The following is a 20,183-nucleotide window of genomic DNA, read 5'->3' as shown; positions in this document are numbered from 1 at the left end:
ACTGGTCCCTAATATGCGAGGTCATGCATTATCACAGAAATCTAATAGAGGACCCTCCTCCAACTTTCTGCAATCGTGGCTAGTATATCACAAACGTGCGTCATATGTTGCCCTGGCCTTAAAGTGACATTCTCTCCATAGACTACAGCCGCATGTAATCCATTGTTCTCATAAGGTCCAGTTCACACTTGGCAGTGTTGCTGCATGCTGCTGAGAGGTTGACTACAGGGGTTTTTAATAAAATGGGGGACAGGAAAAATGTTTGCCCCATGATTACTACTTCATCTCACATATGTTTAGTTCGGAGACCCTCCAGAAACATTTGCATACATAAGTATGACTGATTTTAGAGCTTGTCTTATGAACCCGCAGTTTTAGAAGTGGTTATTTAGAGGAGAAAGTGCCGCTAGACTTTCCAGTAAATATTTGTGCAGGAGTCTGTAGTTGGAGGGCCATTAGGAGACTACAGGTGGCCATAAATCCATGCTGACGGAGGCAGGAATTTTCTATTCCGGCAGCTGCCAGCTCAGTACGTAACCGGGCATACAGTGTCTCCTGATACAAGTATATTAGGAAACTGCTATAAAAGCATTTTCCTAATAGGTGGAGCGAAGCTTTAAAGTGGAAATCCTGTTTTAATAATGAGAGGGTTTTTTTTAATTATACTTAGTCAGATATTGCTATTCTGTTTCTTTACAGGAGCTGGCAGACACTGCTATACATGTAAACAGCTTCTATTCAGGAAGCGCAGCTCTGGAGGGCAGGAGAGAACCCGGGTAGGAGTTCCAAGAAGGTTACAGGCTGGAAAGTCTTCAAATCCTGCAGTAAAATAATAATAAAAATGTCACACACCTGGTAATTTCTTCCTTCAGAGCTGCTGGATCTGGAGGATAGAACTTCACCCGAAAGCAGAGGATAAAAGGAGGGCGAGCTGGAGATGGTCAAGGAACGAACATAAGGAGGTTACTGATAGAAAGATTTACCTTCTGCTACAATTATATACAAATACGGTACACCTTAAGGGTATGTTCACACGCAGTAGCAAAATATCTCTGAAAACACGGAGCTGTTTTCTGGCGAAAACAGCTCCTGATTTTCAGACGTTTTTGTAGCAACTCGCGTTTTTGCTGTGTATTTTACGGACGTTATTGAAGCTGTTTTTCAATGGAGTCAATGAAAAATGGCTCCAAAAGCGTCCCAAGGAGTGACATGCACTTCTTTTTCACAGGCGTCTTTGTACGCGCCGTATTTTGACAGCAACGCGTAAAATAACACTTCGTGGGAACAGAACATCGTAAGACCCATTGAAAGCAATGGGCAGATGTTTGTAGGCGTAATGGAGCTGTTTTTTCAGGCGTAATTCGAGACAAACGCCCGAATTACGTCTGAATAGAGTGTGTGTGTACAAACCCTTAGTCTAAAATATCAACACATGCAAAAGTGCCGCCATCTGCATATAAATCAATGCACATGAGATATGAACGACAGTGAGTCGGCTGCTCAATGTGAACACGCAACGCAACTAAGAATCTGTTATTGGAGCCTAACTTTTTGAGTGGTTTTCTATTGTTTACTATGGAAGTTCCTATTGTCTGCCTAATATAAGGCCTGGTTTACAAAGTGCAATTTGATGCCGATTTTGCATGTATTTTTTAAGCCAAAAAAAGGAAACGAAACCTAAACCGGACAAATATAAAAAAGAAGCCCTTAAAGTGTCTCCTCTCCTCCAATTCTGGCTTAAAAAAGGCATGCAAAATCTGCATCAAATCTGCAGTGTGTGAACAAGGCCGTAAAATGTAAATTGGAATGGTTGCATTGATTTCTAAAGTCTATATTAGGCTTTGTTCACATCCGTGTTGGGCTCCCGTTCTGACGTTCCGTCGGAGGTTTCCGTCAGAACGGGACCCTGAACAGACAGGAACAGAAACCAGGAGGTTTCGATCACCATTGATTTCAATGGTGACGGATCCGGTGTACGTGGTTTCCGTTTGTCTCTTTTGTGCACCGGACCCGTCGTTTTGCCGGAAGCAATAGCGTAGTCGACTACGCTATTGCTTCTCTATGGCTTCCGGCAAAACGACGGGTCCAGTGCACAAAAGAGACAAACGGAAACCACAGGCACCGGCTCCCTCACCAATGAAATCAATGGTGATGGAAACGGAACCCTCTGGTTTCCGTCGGTGTCAGTTTGTGTCTGCTCAGGGTCCCGTTCTGACGGAAATCTCAGACGGAACGTCAGAACGGGAGCCCAACGCAGATGTGAACGAAGCCTAAACTTGTTCCCCCTTGAGCAAGACAGATGTCAGGTAACGGCTCTTCTGTTCTTTACGGTTGGGCAGAGAGCTCAGTGTAAAGCCTTCTTCAGTGTTTTAAATAAAAGGCCACGCATTGTATATGGCGTTTTTTTTTTTACATTTGACATGTTTTTGGTGTTGTGTTATTAATTAGTGTTATTTTCTACAGGCGTTTTCCTGGCATTTTTGAAGTTCTACAGAGAAGCCTGTGGAGAAAACAGCAGAAAAAAATGCAACACCTAGAGCATTTTGACTGAAACGCTAAAAAACGCCACAAACCCAAACACTTTTTACGTAGGCATGCTCATATTTCACTATAGACTTTAAACTAAAGTTTGGACTACATCTGGTACCGCGTTTTAGCCCCCCAAATAAAACGAACAAAAACACTGCAAAATGCTATGTGTAAAGCCAGCCTAAGGAGCTCTCCTGCCCAATCTTTAACCTGGATAAGGCCACCAGTTGGCCATCCCTTCTATACAGGTCCAAACAAGACCTTAGACTGTTCTACAAGGGATATATGTTCATCTTATGGACCAGACACAAGCACAAAAATGGACAGTCAAACACGTTCTACTTTACCTCTCATTTGCTTGGCAATCCCTTTAGTAAACTCCAGCCAATGCTAAAATACAAAAAATGAGAAGACAGAATACAGTCACATGCAGACAACAGCACTACAACAAGGGTTATACTTTGCTGCGGAATAAAAACTCACCCACACCAGTGCTAGATGTGATGACCATGGAAATGCATTCTCATGGTGGCGCGACATTCATGCATTTCAAGTCTAGCAAAGTCTCTTACCTTGAGTTGCACTGCAATAGAAGTTAATGGGAAAAGTTGTGACAGCCACATGACTGCCTTTGTTCCCATTTACATCTATTGGAATGCAATTGTAGCACAACTGTTGAACTGAACTTCTATGGGATGCTGCTGTAGTGCGACAATTCAGAAACAATGAGCCCCATACATGATGCAACTCCTCACAAGAGCGCTCCTGAGGCAGAACTTGTTATCATCAAGCTCAATCCTTAAAACTGGACAGTAAGATGAAAATTCAGACGTTTATTACCTTTTTCACATGGGTGCCTCCTTTGCAGAGAAAAGTTTTATACAGGTTATGTAAATGAGCATTTTGGAGCAATGAGGGTATGGGTATGTGCACACACACTAATTACGTCCGTAATTGACGGACGTATTTCGGCCGCAAGTCCCGGACCGAACACAGTGCAGGGAGCCGGGCTCCTAGTATCATACTTATGTACGATGCTAGGAGTCCCTGCCTCTCCGTGGAACTACTGTCCCGTACTGAAAACATGATTACAGTACGGGACAGTTGTCCTGCAGCGAGGCAGGGACTCCTAGCATCGTACATAAGTATGATGCTAGGAGCCCAGCTCCCTGCACTGTGTTCGGTCCGGGACTTGCGGCCGAAATACGTCCGTCAATTACGGACGTAATTAGTGTGTGTGCACATACCCTTACACTGCTGCTCCAAAAATGCTAGGTCTTCTTTCCCCAGTCCAAACCCCCTTCCTCCCTTCTTCCATTGATTGACAGGTGCCAGGCAGTGTCATAGGCGCATGCTTCTTAGTCGGCGCACGCACAGTACACCCTTTATGTACACCGTTCTAGTCGCCAATGACGTCAGACTACACCCAGAAGAGATGGACCTCTTCTGCTCCGCAATGCTTGAGGTCTGTCTCTTCTGGGTGTAGTCTGACGTCATCAGTACATGTGCAGTAGTCTTGATTAGAAGGGTGAACGTAAAGGGTGTAATGCGCATGCGCCGATTAACTAGAAGAGTTGCATGCGCGTTCAGGAGACTACGGGGTCAGGCGTGAACTCACCTATTACACTGAATGGCCCCCTGTCAATCAATGGAGGGAGGTTTGGACTGGGGAAAGAAAACATAGCATTTTAGAGCAACGGTAACGCCCTCGTTGCTCCAAAATGCTCATTTACATATACTGGATAAAACAATTTTCTCTGCAAAGGCGGCACCCATGAAAAAAAAGGTAATAAACGCTAGATTCAGGTTAGCCTCTTTATATTACCCTGTTGCTAGTTTGATCGGTACATTTCTGGTGACAGACTCCATTTAAGTTTTTCTTGGGTCCAAAAATATGGAGATCTCTGGCATTCTCCTTCTAAATAGTCATCTGACGAGTTCTCTACAAAAATACACCTACTGGTTCCTACAATGTCTAGCAAAGGGAGCTTTTCTTCATATAGAGGAACGGGCCAAATTACATTAGTTGCGGACTGTTAAGTTGTCATGGTTCATCTGGAGAAAGGAAATCGAGGACCACATAAATTACCTAGAAATAAGTAAAGATGCCTGCTTAACATTAGTGTATACACTGCACTGTGCACTCCAGTATTCTGATAATGATATGATAGTGACACCTAGTGGCCAAATTACTAACTATATGACTATTAAAACTATAGTGACACCTAGTGGACAAAACATATTAGTCTTTATATTGCTTAAAATGCCCAATAAAAAAAATCATGCTAATGGGCTTTGTTATTTCACATTTTTTATCCTTTGGCTTAAGTTAATGTAAAGACATTTTGTTCTACTATCTTTAATATATCCACTATATAAACATGTTGTTCAACAGTCTGAAATTATCTATCCAAGATTGAGGTCGGGATGTATGTACATTTGCCATATCCTAGGGAGAAACATTAGCTTACAGCTGCTGTGTGGCCGGTAGATGCAATACTGAACAATTTCTGTAATATCTGTTATAATGTATGGAGTTAATAATTATAATAATAGTAATACTTATGTTCAGGTCTTGATAAAAATATTTAATTCGCTTTTGCTTATTTGGCCTATAATGTTTTTGTAGAGAGTCCCTGCTGTCAATGTCAAATATGAAATAAAGTAACAGAGGATGCTGCACACTGTTGCACTCTACATTTTGCTTTGGTTCTCCTGCATTTCGTTACAGTGGGACACTTGTGGCAGGCACATTACATAGATGCATTTTGTGTTTAGGTGTTGTGGCACAGTGTAGGCAGACAATAAAGCTGCGGCGGCAATTACACACAAGCTAAACACATATTTGCTATAATAATCTTTCACAAGTTGGGAATGGCTATTATTAGAGTAACTGCTGATTCCTTCATTCAGTAAGGGAGAGGGAAGATCACTAAAAATACACATTACCTTGCACACAGTAACACAACTGCAAACACTGTGACGAGAACATGGATGGTTCATTTCAGGGTTATATTTTTAAGGCGTTGATAGGTGAATGAATGTAGTGTCATGTGGGATATTATGTCATGTTCCAACGAGCAACACTGTACACTGTAAAGTCTATCTACAACCTCCAGAGCTGTAATCGTGCTTCATGCAGGACTCGGGCTCACATGTTCAGTTGCTGCATATATGGCCGGTACTCGACGCCTCATCAAATTTAATAGGAATCCCAGTCCAAATAAAAATGTACAGTATGGATATTTGTAGATTTGTGAACATATCACGAAAGAGGATAAAAGCACAAGTCAAACAGTGACAACTGTAACCCACATGCCCTTTACCCTACTAGATTAACGTTGACTGAAACCACCATTCTGTCTGTCCCCGAAGGCAGATGATCGGGAAAAAACAAATAAAGCATGTAGGATTTCACCATGCCTGATCCTTTGCTGCCACAAGAAATAAGTCACTGACAGCAGCTCATCTCCCTATTGAAATATACGTGAACACTCAAGTGATCCAAGCATGTATATTTATGGGGAAATCTGGGAGACAGCCGTCAACCAAGCAAGCATTCGGCCGAGAGTTATCTTATGTGTATGGCCAGCATACAGAAGTGATCAGATTAGCTCAGGGTTGGAAATAAAACTGGTTAACAGGTAGACACAACAAATAGAACACGTTCCTGGGTACAAGGTGTGTAAACCTCCTGCCTAAAGCCTGGGACCAGGCTGTCACTGAAGCACTTGGCTTACAAACACTGATGCTACTGTAGATACTGGCTGAAATACGCACGTGTTATAGTGACCTAAGACAGAGACATGACACAATACAGTCAAATTATAGCTGTATTTTTTATACAAATGAAAACGATAAAACAGGGAATCCTCCAGCAATAGTTTAAATGGAATGTATTTAATAAATATTGTGTGTGTTCTTTATGTTGTAGATACAATATTTACTTTTTCTTTATAAAACCTTTCCTGGGTACTGCCATAGAAACACACACTTCCTTCCTTTATCGTTTGTATAGACCAGGGGTCTCAAGCACGCGGCCCGCGGGCCGCATGCGGCCCCTGGGGCTGTCATCTGCGGACCGCGGGACACAGAGCCACTAGTATCGGCTCTGCTCCGGGACTCGGTGGAATTCCCCGACATCGCTGCCCATATATGGACAGTGTGTCAGGGTCTTCCCCATCCTGGGCAGAGCGCTAGTACAAGCTCTGCTCCGGGACTCTATGGAATTCCCTGACATCGCTGCCCATATATGGACAGTGTGTCAGGGTCTTCCCCAGAGCGGAGTCCCGGGCAGAGCGCTTGTATCGGCTCTGCTCCGGGACTCTGTGGAATTCCCTGACATCACTGTCCATGTTTGGACACACGATGTCTGGGGCTTCCCCAGAGCCAGAGTCCCATGCAGAGCGCTAGTATAGGCTCTGCTCCGGGACTCTGTGGAATTCCCTGACATCGCTGCCCATATATGGACAGTGTGTCAGGGTCTTCCCCAGAGCGGAGTCCCGGGCAGAGCGCTAGTATCGGCTCTGCTCCGGACTCTGTGGAATTCCCTGACATCGCTGTCCATGTTTGGACACACAATGTCTGGGGCTTCCCCAGAGCCCCGTGCAGAGCGCTAGTATAGGCTCAATCTGGGGAAGCCTCTGGCATCGCTGTCCATACATCGACAATGATGTCAGGGGCTTCCCCAGAGCAGGAGTCCCAGTGATGTCAGGAGCACAGCTGGAGTCCCAGGAAGAGCCTACTAGCGCTCTGCCCGGGACTCCAGCTCTGGGGTTGCCCCTGACATCTCTGTCCATATATGGAAAGTGATGTCAGGAGCAGAGCTGGAATCCCTGGCTGCACTCACAACTCTACTATTATATCATATACTCCAGAGACATCCAGAGCTGAACTCACAACTCTACTGTAACATCATGTACTATACTCCAGAGACATCCACAGCTACACTCACAACTCTACTGCAAGATCAGTAGATGCAGATGCAAACATCTTGTCTTATACTCCAAACAAATCCAGAGCTCCAGTCACAACTCTACTATTATATAATGTGCTATACTCCAGTCACATCCAGAGCTGCAGTCACAACTCTACTGTAACATCATGTCTTATACTCCAGCCACATCCAGAGCTGCAGTCATAACTCTACTGTAACATCATGTCCTATACTCCAGTCACATCCAGTGCTGCAGTCACAACTGTACTGTAACATCAGGTCCCATACTCCAAACAAATCCAGAGCTGCAGTCACAAATCTACTGTAGTTCGAGTGCTAGAAGCGGTTCTACTCCGGTACTCCAGCTCTGGGCAAGACCCTGACATCACTGTGGTAGCATCTGCGGAGGGCACTGTGGCCTTATCTAGGGGTGTGTTGCATCATCTACAGAGGGCACTGTGGCAGCATCTACAGAGGGCACTGTGGCAGCATCTACAGAGGATTCTGTGGCAGCATCTACAGAGGGCACTGTGGCAGCATCTACAGAGGGCACTGTGGCAGCATCTACAGAGGATTCTGTGGCAGCATCTACAAAGGGCACAGCGGCAGCATCCAGAGGGCACAGCGGCAGCATCCACAGAGGGCATTGCGGCAGCATCCACCGAGGGCACTGTGGCAGCATCTACAGAGGATTCTGTGGCAGCATCTACAGAGGGCACTGTGGCAGCATCTACAGAGGATTCTGTGGCAGCATCTACAGAGGGCACAGCGGCAGCATCCACAGAGGGCACAGCTGCAGCATCCCCCGAGGGCACAGCGGCAGCATCCACCGAGGGCACTGCGGCAGCATCCACCGAGGGCACTGCGGCAGCATCCACCGAGGGCACTGCGGCAGCATCCACCGAGGGCACTGCGACAGCATCCACCGAGGGCACTGTGGCAGCATCCACCGAGGGCACTGTGGCACTATCGAAAAAGGGGCTGCCCAATCTTGACACGTGTGTCTGCCAAACGCTGCTAACTGAGCCGCCGGACTGCATTTAGCGACACTTAAACTGGAAAACTGGATTGTTGAAATAAGCGCGTGGAGAAATATCTCAAATTTTAAACCTAGCGCTATTATTATAGTAATATAGTGTTATTGTAGTTCAAATAACTGATTAATAATAATTTTGTATTGTATCAAATTTGAAAGTAATGCGGCCCGTCAACTTCCCACTTTTTCTATATGCGGCCCACTTACCCGGCCGAGTTTGAGACCCCTGGTATAGACGGTGCAGCAGGGTGTGTGTGCTTTATAACAGTTGGAATGGAAAGGAAGTAAATTGACAGAGACATTTCATAGATTCTTACCGTCTCCTGGAAGTAATGGCGAACAGCCCCCTGCCCCAAAGACAGGGGAGATGCATACAGAGCCTTAACTGTGTATATATTGTATAGTACTACTATCCTTCCTTATCTAGGCCCCCAGCAGTACAATAGAGCGGTTATTCATGTGACCGCCCTCTAATGATAATAAGATGACTCTGCTCATACTGTTCCAATCTAAACAGCAAAGCGGACAAGTGAGCTACAGAAAACAAGAAGCATCAGCCTATTATGACTGCTCTACTGGCGAGTGTGGCTACTCACATAAAAAATATGTTTATAATAAAAACCTGATTTGAATAATATTCTGATGATACATTAGCTTTAACTTAGATAAACGTATGCTTTGTTTACACTTGGGTCATGGCTTCCATTTTTAATGGAAGCCCTGACACGGTGTCAAATACAGTGAACAGACTGATGGACCACATTGACATAATGGGGTCCATTGGGGTTGCATCAAGATTTCCAGCATTTCAGGTTTAAAAATAGCACTGTCTGTATCTTGTGCTATTCTTGCAGCCAAAAGTGACAGTAGCCTAAACTAAACCCCCGACAGGTTCATAGCGCAAGTGTGATTGAAACCCTACAAAACTTAATTTCTGCAAGCCTCACACAACACAATGAACACAAAGAGAACATATTTCTATCTTTAGAACTTAGTAGTCAACCCACACATTGAATATTATGTATACTGTAGTTGTGGGCTTCAGACTATAAGAAAGTAGAGCTGAAATGTTTTTAGGCAGATGACCAAAGTAATTTAGCGAATGTGTGGATTTCACCATCACGAAACTTTAGCACATTTGGGGTCATTTCGTTTGGGGAAAAAGTGTTGACTTATGGGAATACTGAATTACCATGTATAGAAATATCAAAGTTCAATCAAGAGACCTCTCTAAGGATCCTTTGATATCCCCACTGTAACTATAACAAGGCAGCATCCACTACGTCCAGAGTGAACAACCTTTTCTGGTTAGAGGACCACATTGTCAGATTGTACGACTCCCAAGGGCCGTAATAAAATGTAAAGGGGTAATCCTATCATAAACATTTATGGCATATGGACAGTATATGTTATACATTTCTGACAGATGGGGTTTGCACTGCTAGGACCCCCACCTACACCCCTGTTCAGCACTTCAGAGAAAAGGAGAGGAGGCAGGTGCACATGCACGCAGCTATCTTTATTGTAGTTTATGGGAGTTAAAAAAAAAACAGCTGAGAATTTCTAAACTCCTATAAACTGCAATAGGGACAGCTGCACGCATGTGTGGCCACCTCTCCATCTTATCTTCTCCTCTCTGGTATGCCTATCCTATTATACATTCATGTCGTTTCCTGTGTATACGCCATAAAGGTGTCAAATGGGAATAAAAATGTAGGTAAAAGGTTGGCACGATTATGCCTAGTGCAGGATTTGATGGGGCCGTGCATGAAACAGGGATTCAAAGAACACCAAGGAGAATACCAGTCTGCCATAGGCATAACACAGTAACAGTTTTGCCTGGGTTCCTCCTTTAACCCCTTCGCGCTCAGGTCAGTACTATTACGTCCTGCTGAGCGCATCGTTCGCGCTCAGCTCAGTAATAGTACTGACCTGAGTTAACACGGCGCCATCTTTCCCCGGCGCGTGTTTGAGTTGTGATACCTGCTGTTTCCGACAGCGGGCTATCACAGCTTAGTGTGCAGGGACCGATCGCGGTGGTCCCCGCCGATTAACCCCTTAGAAGCCGCGTTCAATAGCGATCGCGGCTTCTTAGGGGTTAAGCTGCCATCGCCGGCCTGCTACACGATAGCGGGCCGCGATGGCTACTATGGCAACCAGAATCCTAACAATGGACTCTGGCTACGCCATAGACGGAAGCCTAGTGGGTCCTGACAAAGTCAGGACCCACTATGCTTGCTGTCAGCGAACAGCTGACAGTTCTAATACACTGCACTACGTATGTAGTGCAGTGTATTAGAATAGCGATCATAGCCTCCTGCCCTCATGTCCCCTAGTGGGACAAAGTAAAAAAAGTGTAAAAAAGTAAAAAAAAGTTGTGTAAAAATAAGAAAATAAAAGTTTTAAAAGTGCTAAAAGTAAAAATCCCCCTTTTTCCCTTATCAGTCATTTATTATTAATAAAAATATATAAACAAACAAATAAACTATACATAATTGGTATCGCCGCGTCCGTATCGGGCTGAACTACAAAACAATGTCGTTATTTATCCCGCGCGGTGAACGCCATAACAGAAAATAATAATAAACCGTACCACAATCACAATTGTTTGGTCACTTCACCTCCCAAAAAATGGAATAAAAAGAGATCAAAAACTCGCATGTACCTAAAAATGGTACTGATCGAAACTACAGTTCGTTACGCAAAAAAATAAGTCCTCGCACGACTTTCCTGATGGAAAAATAAAACAGTTCTGGCTCTTAGAATAAGGTAACACAAAAAGTGAATGATTTTTTACAAAATGTATTTTATTGTGCAAACGCCATAAGACATAAAAAAAACCTGTAAACATCTGGTATCGCTGTAATCGTATCGCCCCGCAGAATAAAGTGAATATGTCATTTATAGCGCACGGTGAACGCTGTAAAAAAAATAGAATATAAAACAATAGTAAAATTCCTGTTTTTTAGTCACCACGCCTCTTAAAAATAGAATAAAAACTGATCAAAAAGTCGCATGCACCCCAAGAAAACTACAATGAATTCCTCAAGGTCTCTAGTTTCCAAAAAGGGGTCACTTTTGGGGGGTTTCCACTGTTTGAGCACCACAAGACCTCTTCAAACCGGACATGGTGCCTAATAAATTAAATTAATTAAATTTCACCTCTACTTTGCTCTAAATTCCTGTGAAACACCTAAAGAGTTCATAAACTTTCTAAATGCTGTTGTGAATACTTTGAGGGGTCTAGTTTCTGAAATGGGGTGTTTGATAAGGGTGTCTAATATATGGGCCCCTCAAAGCAACTTCAGAACGGAGCTGGAAACGAAAAAATAAAATAAAAATGAGGCAATACTTCGCTTCTTACATTATACTGATAATGAGCCGTGCCCACCCCGAAATGACCCCAGTTTTGACCGTTTGTATAAACGGAGACCCCTATTAGACCGTTTCAGTGCCCGGTTTTCCCAAGCATACACCCCCGAGAAGTGTATTTCTATTGATGAGTCCTTGGTACATTTTAAAGGGAGGGTTCAATTCCGCCAGTACCTGCCAGGTAGGAGGGCAAGGTATGGCGTGAAGATGTATAAGCTGTGCGAGAGTGCATCAGGGTATACCTACAAATTTAGGACATATGAAGGGGAGGACACCAGTATTCAGCCCCCAGAATGCTCCCCCTTACTGGGAGTTAATACAAAAATTGTGTGGGATTTGGTGCACCCACTGCTGGACCAGAGTTACCACCTCTACATGGATAATTTTTATACCAGCGTCCCACTCTTCAAATGCCTCGCTTCCAGAAGTCCTGCGGCATGCGGCACTGCTAGAAGAAATCTGAGAGGCCTCCCTAAGACTCTGCTTGGGCAAACAAGAAGGGGTGAGAGCAGGGCACATTCTAGCAGCAACATATTGTGTGTCAAGTACAAGACAAGGGAGATGCCACACCAGTACCCATGTACCAGTACGAGGTACCAGTACAGAGACCCCCAAACCAGACTCCATCCTGGACTACAATAGGTACATGGGAGGGGTGGACTTGTCAGATCAAGTCCTGAAGCCCTACAGTACTTCTGGAAGCGGGGCCACACGCATCGTACCCAGGCAACACTTTCCAGGAGATGTTCCCCAAACTGGCAAGAAGGGAAAAAGTCAAAAGAGGTGCAAAGTCTGCTATAAGAGGGGGATAAGGAGGGACACAATATATCAATGTGACACGTGTCCCGAAAAACCAGAGCACTGTATGAAAGAGTGTTTTCAAATGTATCATACATCCCTTTATTTTTAATTTACCCCAGTTTTACTCGCTCTGATCCACTCCACACAGCTTATCCCTCCTCATCTTTCCCCTCTGAGCCCTGCTGCGTGCCCAGGCAGCTGATAACAGCCACATGTAGGGTATTGCCGTACCCGGGAGAACCCACATTACAGTTTATGAGGTGTATATCTCCGGTGGCGCATGCTGGGCACACTATATCGGACACTGAATTGGCATATATGTATAGAAAATTGCAAATTTCACTCTGCACCATCTGTTGCGCATTATCTTTTACACAATACCTGTGGGGTCAAAATGCTCACTACACCTCTAGATGAATGCCTTAAGGGGTGTAGATTTTAAAACAGGGTCACTTCTCGGGGGTTTCAACTGTACCGGTACCTTAGGGGCTTCTGCGTACAAGACTTAGCACCAGAAAAGCTCCAGTAGGCCAAATGGTGGTCCTTTCCTTCTGAGCCCTGCCGTGTGCCCAGGCAGCTAATAACAGCCACATGTAGGGTATTGCCGTACCCGGGAGAACCCACATTACAGTTTATGGGGTGTATGTCTCCGGTGGCACATGCTGGGCACAATATATCGGACACTGACATGGCATATATATAGAAAATTGCAAATCTCACTCTGCACCATCTGTTGCGCATTATCTTTTACACAATACCTGTGGGGTCAAAATGCTCACTACACCTCTAGATGAATTCCTTAAGGGGTGTCGTTTTTAAAACGGGGTCACTTCTCGGGGGTTTCAACTGTACTGATACCTCAGGGGCTTCTGCACACATGACTTCGCACCAGAAAATTCCCAGTAGGCCACATGGTGGTCTTTTCCTTCTGAGCCCTCCCATGGGCCCAAACGGCAGTTTATCACCACAAATAGGGTATTGCCACACTCAGGACAAATTGGGCAACAAAATGGGGTATTTTATTCCTTGTGAAAATAAGAAATTTTGAGCCAAAACTACCTCTTATTGGAAAAAATTACATTTTTTTAAATTCACAGCCCAATTCAAATAAGTTCTGTGAAAAAACTGTGTGGTCTAAATGGTCACAACACCCATAAATGAATTCCTTGAGGGGTTTTGTTTCCAAAATGGGGTCACTTCTGGTGGGTTTCCATTGCTTTGACACCTTTGGGGCTCTGCAAATGCGACATGGCACCCGAAAACCAATCCAGCAAAATCTGGGCTCCAAAGAACACATAGCGCTCCTTTCCTTCTGATCCCTCCCATGGGCCCAAACTGTAGTATATCACCATAAATAGAGTATTGCCACACTCAGGACAAATTTGGCAACAAATTGGGGTATTTTATTCCTTGTGAAAATAAGAAATTTTGAGCCAAAACTACCTCTTATTGGAAAAAATTAAATTTTTTTAAATTCACAGCCCAATTCAAATAAGTTCTGTGAAAAAACTGTGTGGTCTAAATGGTCACAACACGCATAAATGAATTCCTTGAGGGGTTTTGTTTCCAAAATGGGGTCACTTTTGGTGAGTTTCCATTGCTTTGATACCTCTGAGGCTCTGCAAATGCGACATGGCACCCGAAAACCAATCCAGCAAAATCTGGACTCCAACAAACACATAGCGCTCCTTTCCTTCTGAGTCCTCCCATGGGCCCAAACGGCAGTTTATCACCACAAATGGGGTATTGCTGCACTCAGGACAAATTGGGCAACAAAATGGGGCATTTTGTTCCCTGTGAAAATAAGAAATTCTTATCAAAAATGACATCCTATTGGAAAAATTGTCACTCTTTTAATTTCACAGCCCAATTCAAATACGCGCTGTGAAAAAACTGGTAACAACAACCATAAATGAATTCCTTGAGGGGTGCAGTTTCCAAAATGGGGTCACTATTGGGGGATTCCTACTGTTTTGGCACCTCAACACCTCTCCAAACCTGGCATGCTGCCTAAAATATATTCTAATAAAAAAGAAGCACCAAAATGTACTAGGTGCTTCTTTGCTTCTAGGGCTTGTGTTTTATTCCACGAGCGCACTAGAGCCACATGTGGGACATTTCTAAAAACTGCAGAATCTGGACAATACATATTTAGTAGTGTTTCTCTGGTAAAACCTTCTTTGTTACAGAAAAAAAATAGAATAAAATTGAAATTCAGCAAGAATAAGGAAATTTGCAAATTTCACCTCCGCTTTGCTTTAATTCCTGTGAAATGGCTGAAGGGTTAAAAAAACTTTCTAAATGCTATTTTGAATACTTTGAGGTGTCTAGTTTTTAAAATGGGGTGTTTTATGGGGGTTTCTAATACATAGGCCCCTCAAAGCCCCTTCAGAACTGAACAGGTACCTTAAAAAAAAGGCTTTTGAAATTTTCTTAAAAATATGATAAATTGCAGTTTATGTTCTAAGCCTTGTAACGTCCAAGAAAAATAAAATAATGCTCTAAAAACTATGCAGATCTAAAGTAGACTTATGGGAAATGTGAACTAGTAACTATTTTGGCTGGTATAACCATCTGCTTTACAACCACATGCATTTAAATTCGGAAAAATTCTATTTTTTCAAATTTTTCTCTAAATTTTGCAATTTTTCACAAATAAACACTGAATATATCGACCAAATTTTACCACTAACATAAAGCCCAATGTCTCACGAGAAAACAATCTCAAAATCGCTTGGATAGGTTTAAGCATTCCGACGTTATTACCACATAAAGTGAAATATGTCCGATTTAAAAAAATGGGCTCTGAGCCTTAAGGCCCAAACTAGGCTGCGACCTTAAGGGGTTAAGCTACTTAGCATAAAACTAATACAACCACACAGTCCTACCCCACAATGTATGCCATAACAGTGCCAGACACACAGTGCCCACCATAACAGTGGCAGAAACGAAGTGCCCCCTTTATAGTGTCCTCATAAAAGTGCCAACCACACAGTGCTCCCATACCGACTCGAACTCTGGCTTCAAAATATAAATATTAGCAATAATATATTAGTATTGTATTAATTAAATGCATACTGTGTTGCATATTAACTCACATGAATTTAGAAAAGCTTTTTTTAAGAAATTGTATTTCAATAAATATATTAAGAAGCCTGATTATTTACATGATGGTGATGAAAAGCCTCATGTTACCATTTTACTACAGTACACGTGTTATTACTAATTATTATCATATATGAAGGAGTCGGAGCTGGAGTCAGTCGGACAGTGGAAAAATAGAGGAGTCGGAAATCTGGCTTACCGACTCCACCGCCATGCTCATAACAGTGCCCCCCTATAATAATGCCCTTATAATACTGACAGCCACGCAGTGCCCTCCAGATCAGTGCCAGCCACACAGTGCACCATTAGTACTTGCCTGTTCCTGCTCCCATACAGCGTGCCACTCCTTGTCACTCATTCTCTCTGACATGGAAGATACATGTAGTCAGCCACTAGAGGGCACTCACATTTATCTTCCAAGTCCTGCACTGATATCCAATAATGCAGAAAAGAGAGGACACAGCTGACATGAACGGCCGAAGTTTACTCCCATTGATTTCAATGGGAGGTGGAGCCGTGTTTTTACCGCGGGCAAAAAAAACGCTCGAGGTAAAAACAAGCGACATGCCCTATAATTGAGGCGTTTTCTGCCTCAAAAAACCCATTGAAATCAATGGGAGACTAAAATAAAAAAAAATTTTGCCGCGATTTTTTATGCGTTTCTCAGCAAAAAACACTTGCGGTTATTCCATCTTTCTGTTGAAGAGATAGCTTAAAGATAAATAGATAAATAAAAAACGCGACAAAAAAACGCATAAAAAAACGCGTGTGGTGCAAAACCACTTAAAAAAAACGGGAGCTGATTTTTCCAGGCAGAATTTTCTGCCTGAAAAAAAACTCAGTGTGAACATACCCAATGGCTCTACATCTCTGCTCCAGAAGGATTTGGCTTGCTTTTGAAAGACGTGTTTTTCACAACCATCAAGACATAGACATGTATGTCTAGGTTCTGAGTTTTTTTTGGCTGCACAAAACAGCATCGCAGGTTGCATACGGCCCCCAGGCCACAGGTTGTGCACCCCTTGTCTAGAGGAAAGGTTTTATAATCAGCATATGAAACTTTCCTGTTGTGGTGTTTTTTGTTTAATTAGTTTAACCAGCGGTAGACCGCCCAAAGACTATAAGGGCATGGCCAGACGTGGCGGAATTGCTCTGGAATTCCGCTGCGGCCATAGGCTGCGGTGCGGAATTTGGTGTCCGCAGCATACACTGGCTGTTGCGAACTCATTGCGGAATTTCTCCATTGACTACAATGGAGTTTCAAAATTCCGCAATGAAATCCGAATATGTTATGTGTGTTGCGTTGCGTATTGGTTTTACAAACAGGATATTTCTTCATTCTGGCTGGACCTATGTGTTTCGAAGTCTATAGCCAGACTGAGGCCTCATGCACACGAACGTATTTTTGTCCTCCCGTAAATACTGGTCCTTGGTCACACGTATTCGACCCGTATTTAACCAGTATTTACGGAACCGTGCCCATAAATACGGGTCCGGTGTCACCAGTATTCCACCCGTATTAACGGGCACGTTTTCGCTGCAAAATTGCACTGCACTAATCGGCAGTACCTTCTCTCTATCAGTGCAGGATAGAGAGAAGGGGCAGCCCTTCCCGTAGTAAAAGTAAAAGAAATTCATACTTACCCGGCCGTTGTCTTGGTGACGCGTCCCTCTTTCAACATCCAGCCCGACCTCCCTGGATGACGCGGCAGTCCATGTGACCGCTGCAGTCTGTGATTGGCTGCAGCGGTCACATGGGCTGAAACATCATCCCGGGAGGCCAGAAGGAGGAAGAAGCAGGGAGTTCTGGGTAAGTATGAACGTCTTTTTTTTTTTTACAGGTTGATGTATATTGTGATCGGAAGTCACTGTCCAGGGTGCTGAAAGAGTTACTGCCGATGGTTTAACTCTTTCAGCACCCTGGACAGTGACTATCCCGACGTCGCCTAGCAACGCTCCCGTAATTACGGGTGCACACACGTAGTCACCCAGAATTACGGGAGCCTCATAGACTTCTATGGGCCTGCCCGTGCCGTAATTATGGCCCGTGATTATGGGCGTTTTTACGTTCGTGTGCATGGGGCCTTAGATTAAATGTTTTAACAGACAGCAGGAAGCACTCTTCACCTGAATACTCAACGGCTAATCCGCATCAATTTACTGCACATTTTAGGCAAAACCGCAACAGAATCTGCAACGCAGATTATGTGCGGCATTGATGTGGACAGTGTCGGCAGAAATACGCCACGTCTGGCCATGCCCTAAACGTCCGGGCGAACCGCACCTATTTCTGCAAGGTCGTTACAGAATGCCCTGCAGAGATAGCCTTTATGTCCCTGGCGCCATTTACCTCTGTGATACAGCAGTTTCTATACAGCTGTATCACGGAGCTTCTCCCGGAGACTGCACATATGATCGTTTGTGACAGCCTGTCACAGTGATCACAGAAAAGTTTGTTAGTACATAACAAACCTTTCCATTATTCATATCGTCTCCCTCTCAGACACGCTGCCAGAGAGGGAGAAGAATAATGTAAAAAAAAACACATCTGCTACACAGCAACTTTGGCCATGACACAGGTCGATTGGCCAAAGATCGCTATGTCCTGTAGCCTACATTGCAAGTAATAACAGTCAACGTGGTCACGTCGCGGTCATTTTACTTGCGATGTAGGCTACGATACAACGCGATTTTTGGCCATGCGACCTGTGCCGTGGTCAAAGTCGCTGCATAGCCCCAGTCTAAAACGACACTATATATCAATATATACGAGATGGATAGATATTAGATAGAGAAAATAATAATCTTTGTTTGTGTAACAAAAAAAATAGATCATGATTATTATAATAACTTTATATATCTATCTAAATGCAATTTTTTTTTGTGTCATACAAATACATACATGTCATACATATTATATATATTGATGTATTGTACAGGTTTACGCTGGGGCTACACGGCGACTTTGGCCGCGACACAGGTTACACGGCCAAAGATTTTGCTATGTCCCATAGCCTACATTATGAGCAATAAAAGTCAATCTGGTTGCGTTGCAATGCGCAAGCCGCCACGACATGACAGTTGCAAGAAATTCAAACTGTCATGTTGCGGTTACTTGCTGGTCGCAACGTGACCACAATGACTTTTATTACTTGTGGTGTAGGCTATGGGATATAGCGATCTTTGTTTGTGTGACCTGTGTCGCGCCAAAGTCACCCTATAGCCCCAGCCTTAGGGGGGATTCACACGAGCGTGTATTCGGTCCGTGCGGGCCGCGTGGTTTTCACGCGGCACGCATGGACCAATACAAGTCTATGGGGCAGTACAGACAGTCCGTGCTTTTTGCGCAGCGTTTGTCTGCTGCGCAAAAAGCGCGACAGGTTCAATAACTCTGCGTATTTCGCGCATCACGCACCCATTGAAGTCAATGGGTGCGTGAAAACCACGCAGGTTGCACGGAAGCACTTCCGTGCGAACCGACTGAAACAGCGCACCAGCTGTCAAAAGGATGAATGTAAACAGAAAAGCACCACGTGCTTTTCTGTTTCCGAACATCCAAACGGAGTGTCTTTGCGATGAGCGAAGCCGGACAAGCGAACCGAACTTCACCGGGTTCGGTCGAACTCGTTTTGGCCGAACCCGGCAAAAAAATTATCGGTACGCGACGTCAGGAGATAGTCACTGTCCATGGTGCTGAAAGAGTTAAACTGTTTGAGCACCATGGACAGTGACTACCGATCCCAAAAAACATGAACCTGTAAAAAAAAACGAAGTTCTGACTTACCCATAACTCCCGGCTTCTTCCTCCAGTCTGACCTCCCGGGATGACAATTCAGTCCAAGTGACAGCTCCAGCCAATCACAGGCCAAGCACAGGCTGCAGCGGTCACATGGACAGGCGCGTCATCCAGGGAGGTGGGGCCCGATGTCAAGAGAGGCGCGTCACCAAAGACGCGTCACCAAGGCAACGGCCGGGAAGTTCTCGGTAAGTACGAACTTTTTCTTTTTTTGCAACAGGTTTTTCGATATTGTGTTCGGCATTCACTGTCGAGGGTGCTGAAAGAGTTAGCTCTTTCAGCACCTTGGACAGTGACGGCCGTCGACTAGCCTCATCTCTATGATGGCGGCTGCGCGAAAATCACGCAGCCGCGCATCAGACACGGATGACACACGCAGCTGTCAAATGTTTTTTGCGCGCGCAAAACGCAGCGTTGTTTGCGCGCGCAAAAACGCAACGTTCGTCTGTATCTGCCCTTAGGGTGACGTTACATATGGCGGATTAGCTGCAGGTTTTACCTGCTGATTTGCACAGGTAAAGTCCGCAGCGGATTACAGTACAAGGTAAATAGATGAGATTTTACAAATCTAATCCACATAATGCAGAAATTTTACACTGCAGATTTTC

At 44.2% G+C, this 20,183-nt stretch overlaps 1 protein-coding gene across 2 annotated transcripts in view; it reads right to left on the bottom strand.

The window, feature by feature from the left end:
- Positions 1 to 20,183, bottom strand: part of FRMD5 (FERM domain containing 5) — an 82,971-nt gene that overhangs the window by 30,713 nt on the left and 32,075 nt on the right. For both annotated transcript variants that reach the window (XM_075858426.1, XM_075858427.1), the window contains exons 3-4: positions 2,877 to 2,919; positions 853 to 931 (exon numbers count right to left, since the gene is read on the bottom strand). In XM_075858426.1, coding sequence (XP_075714541.1) covers positions 853 to 931; positions 2,877 to 2,919 — 122 coding nt within the window. The remainder of the gene's footprint in view (positions 1 to 852; positions 932 to 2,876; positions 2,920 to 20,183) is intronic.

This window comes from Rhinoderma darwinii, chromosome 3, assembly GCF_050947455.1.
Source record: "Rhinoderma darwinii isolate aRhiDar2 chromosome 3, aRhiDar2.hap1, whole genome shotgun sequence".
Lineage (NCBI taxonomy): Eukaryota > Metazoa > Chordata > Amphibia > Anura > Rhinodermatidae > Rhinoderma > Rhinoderma darwinii.
Note: the sequence above shows the minus strand (reverse complement) of the source record. Positions and strands in the feature narration are given on the sequence as shown.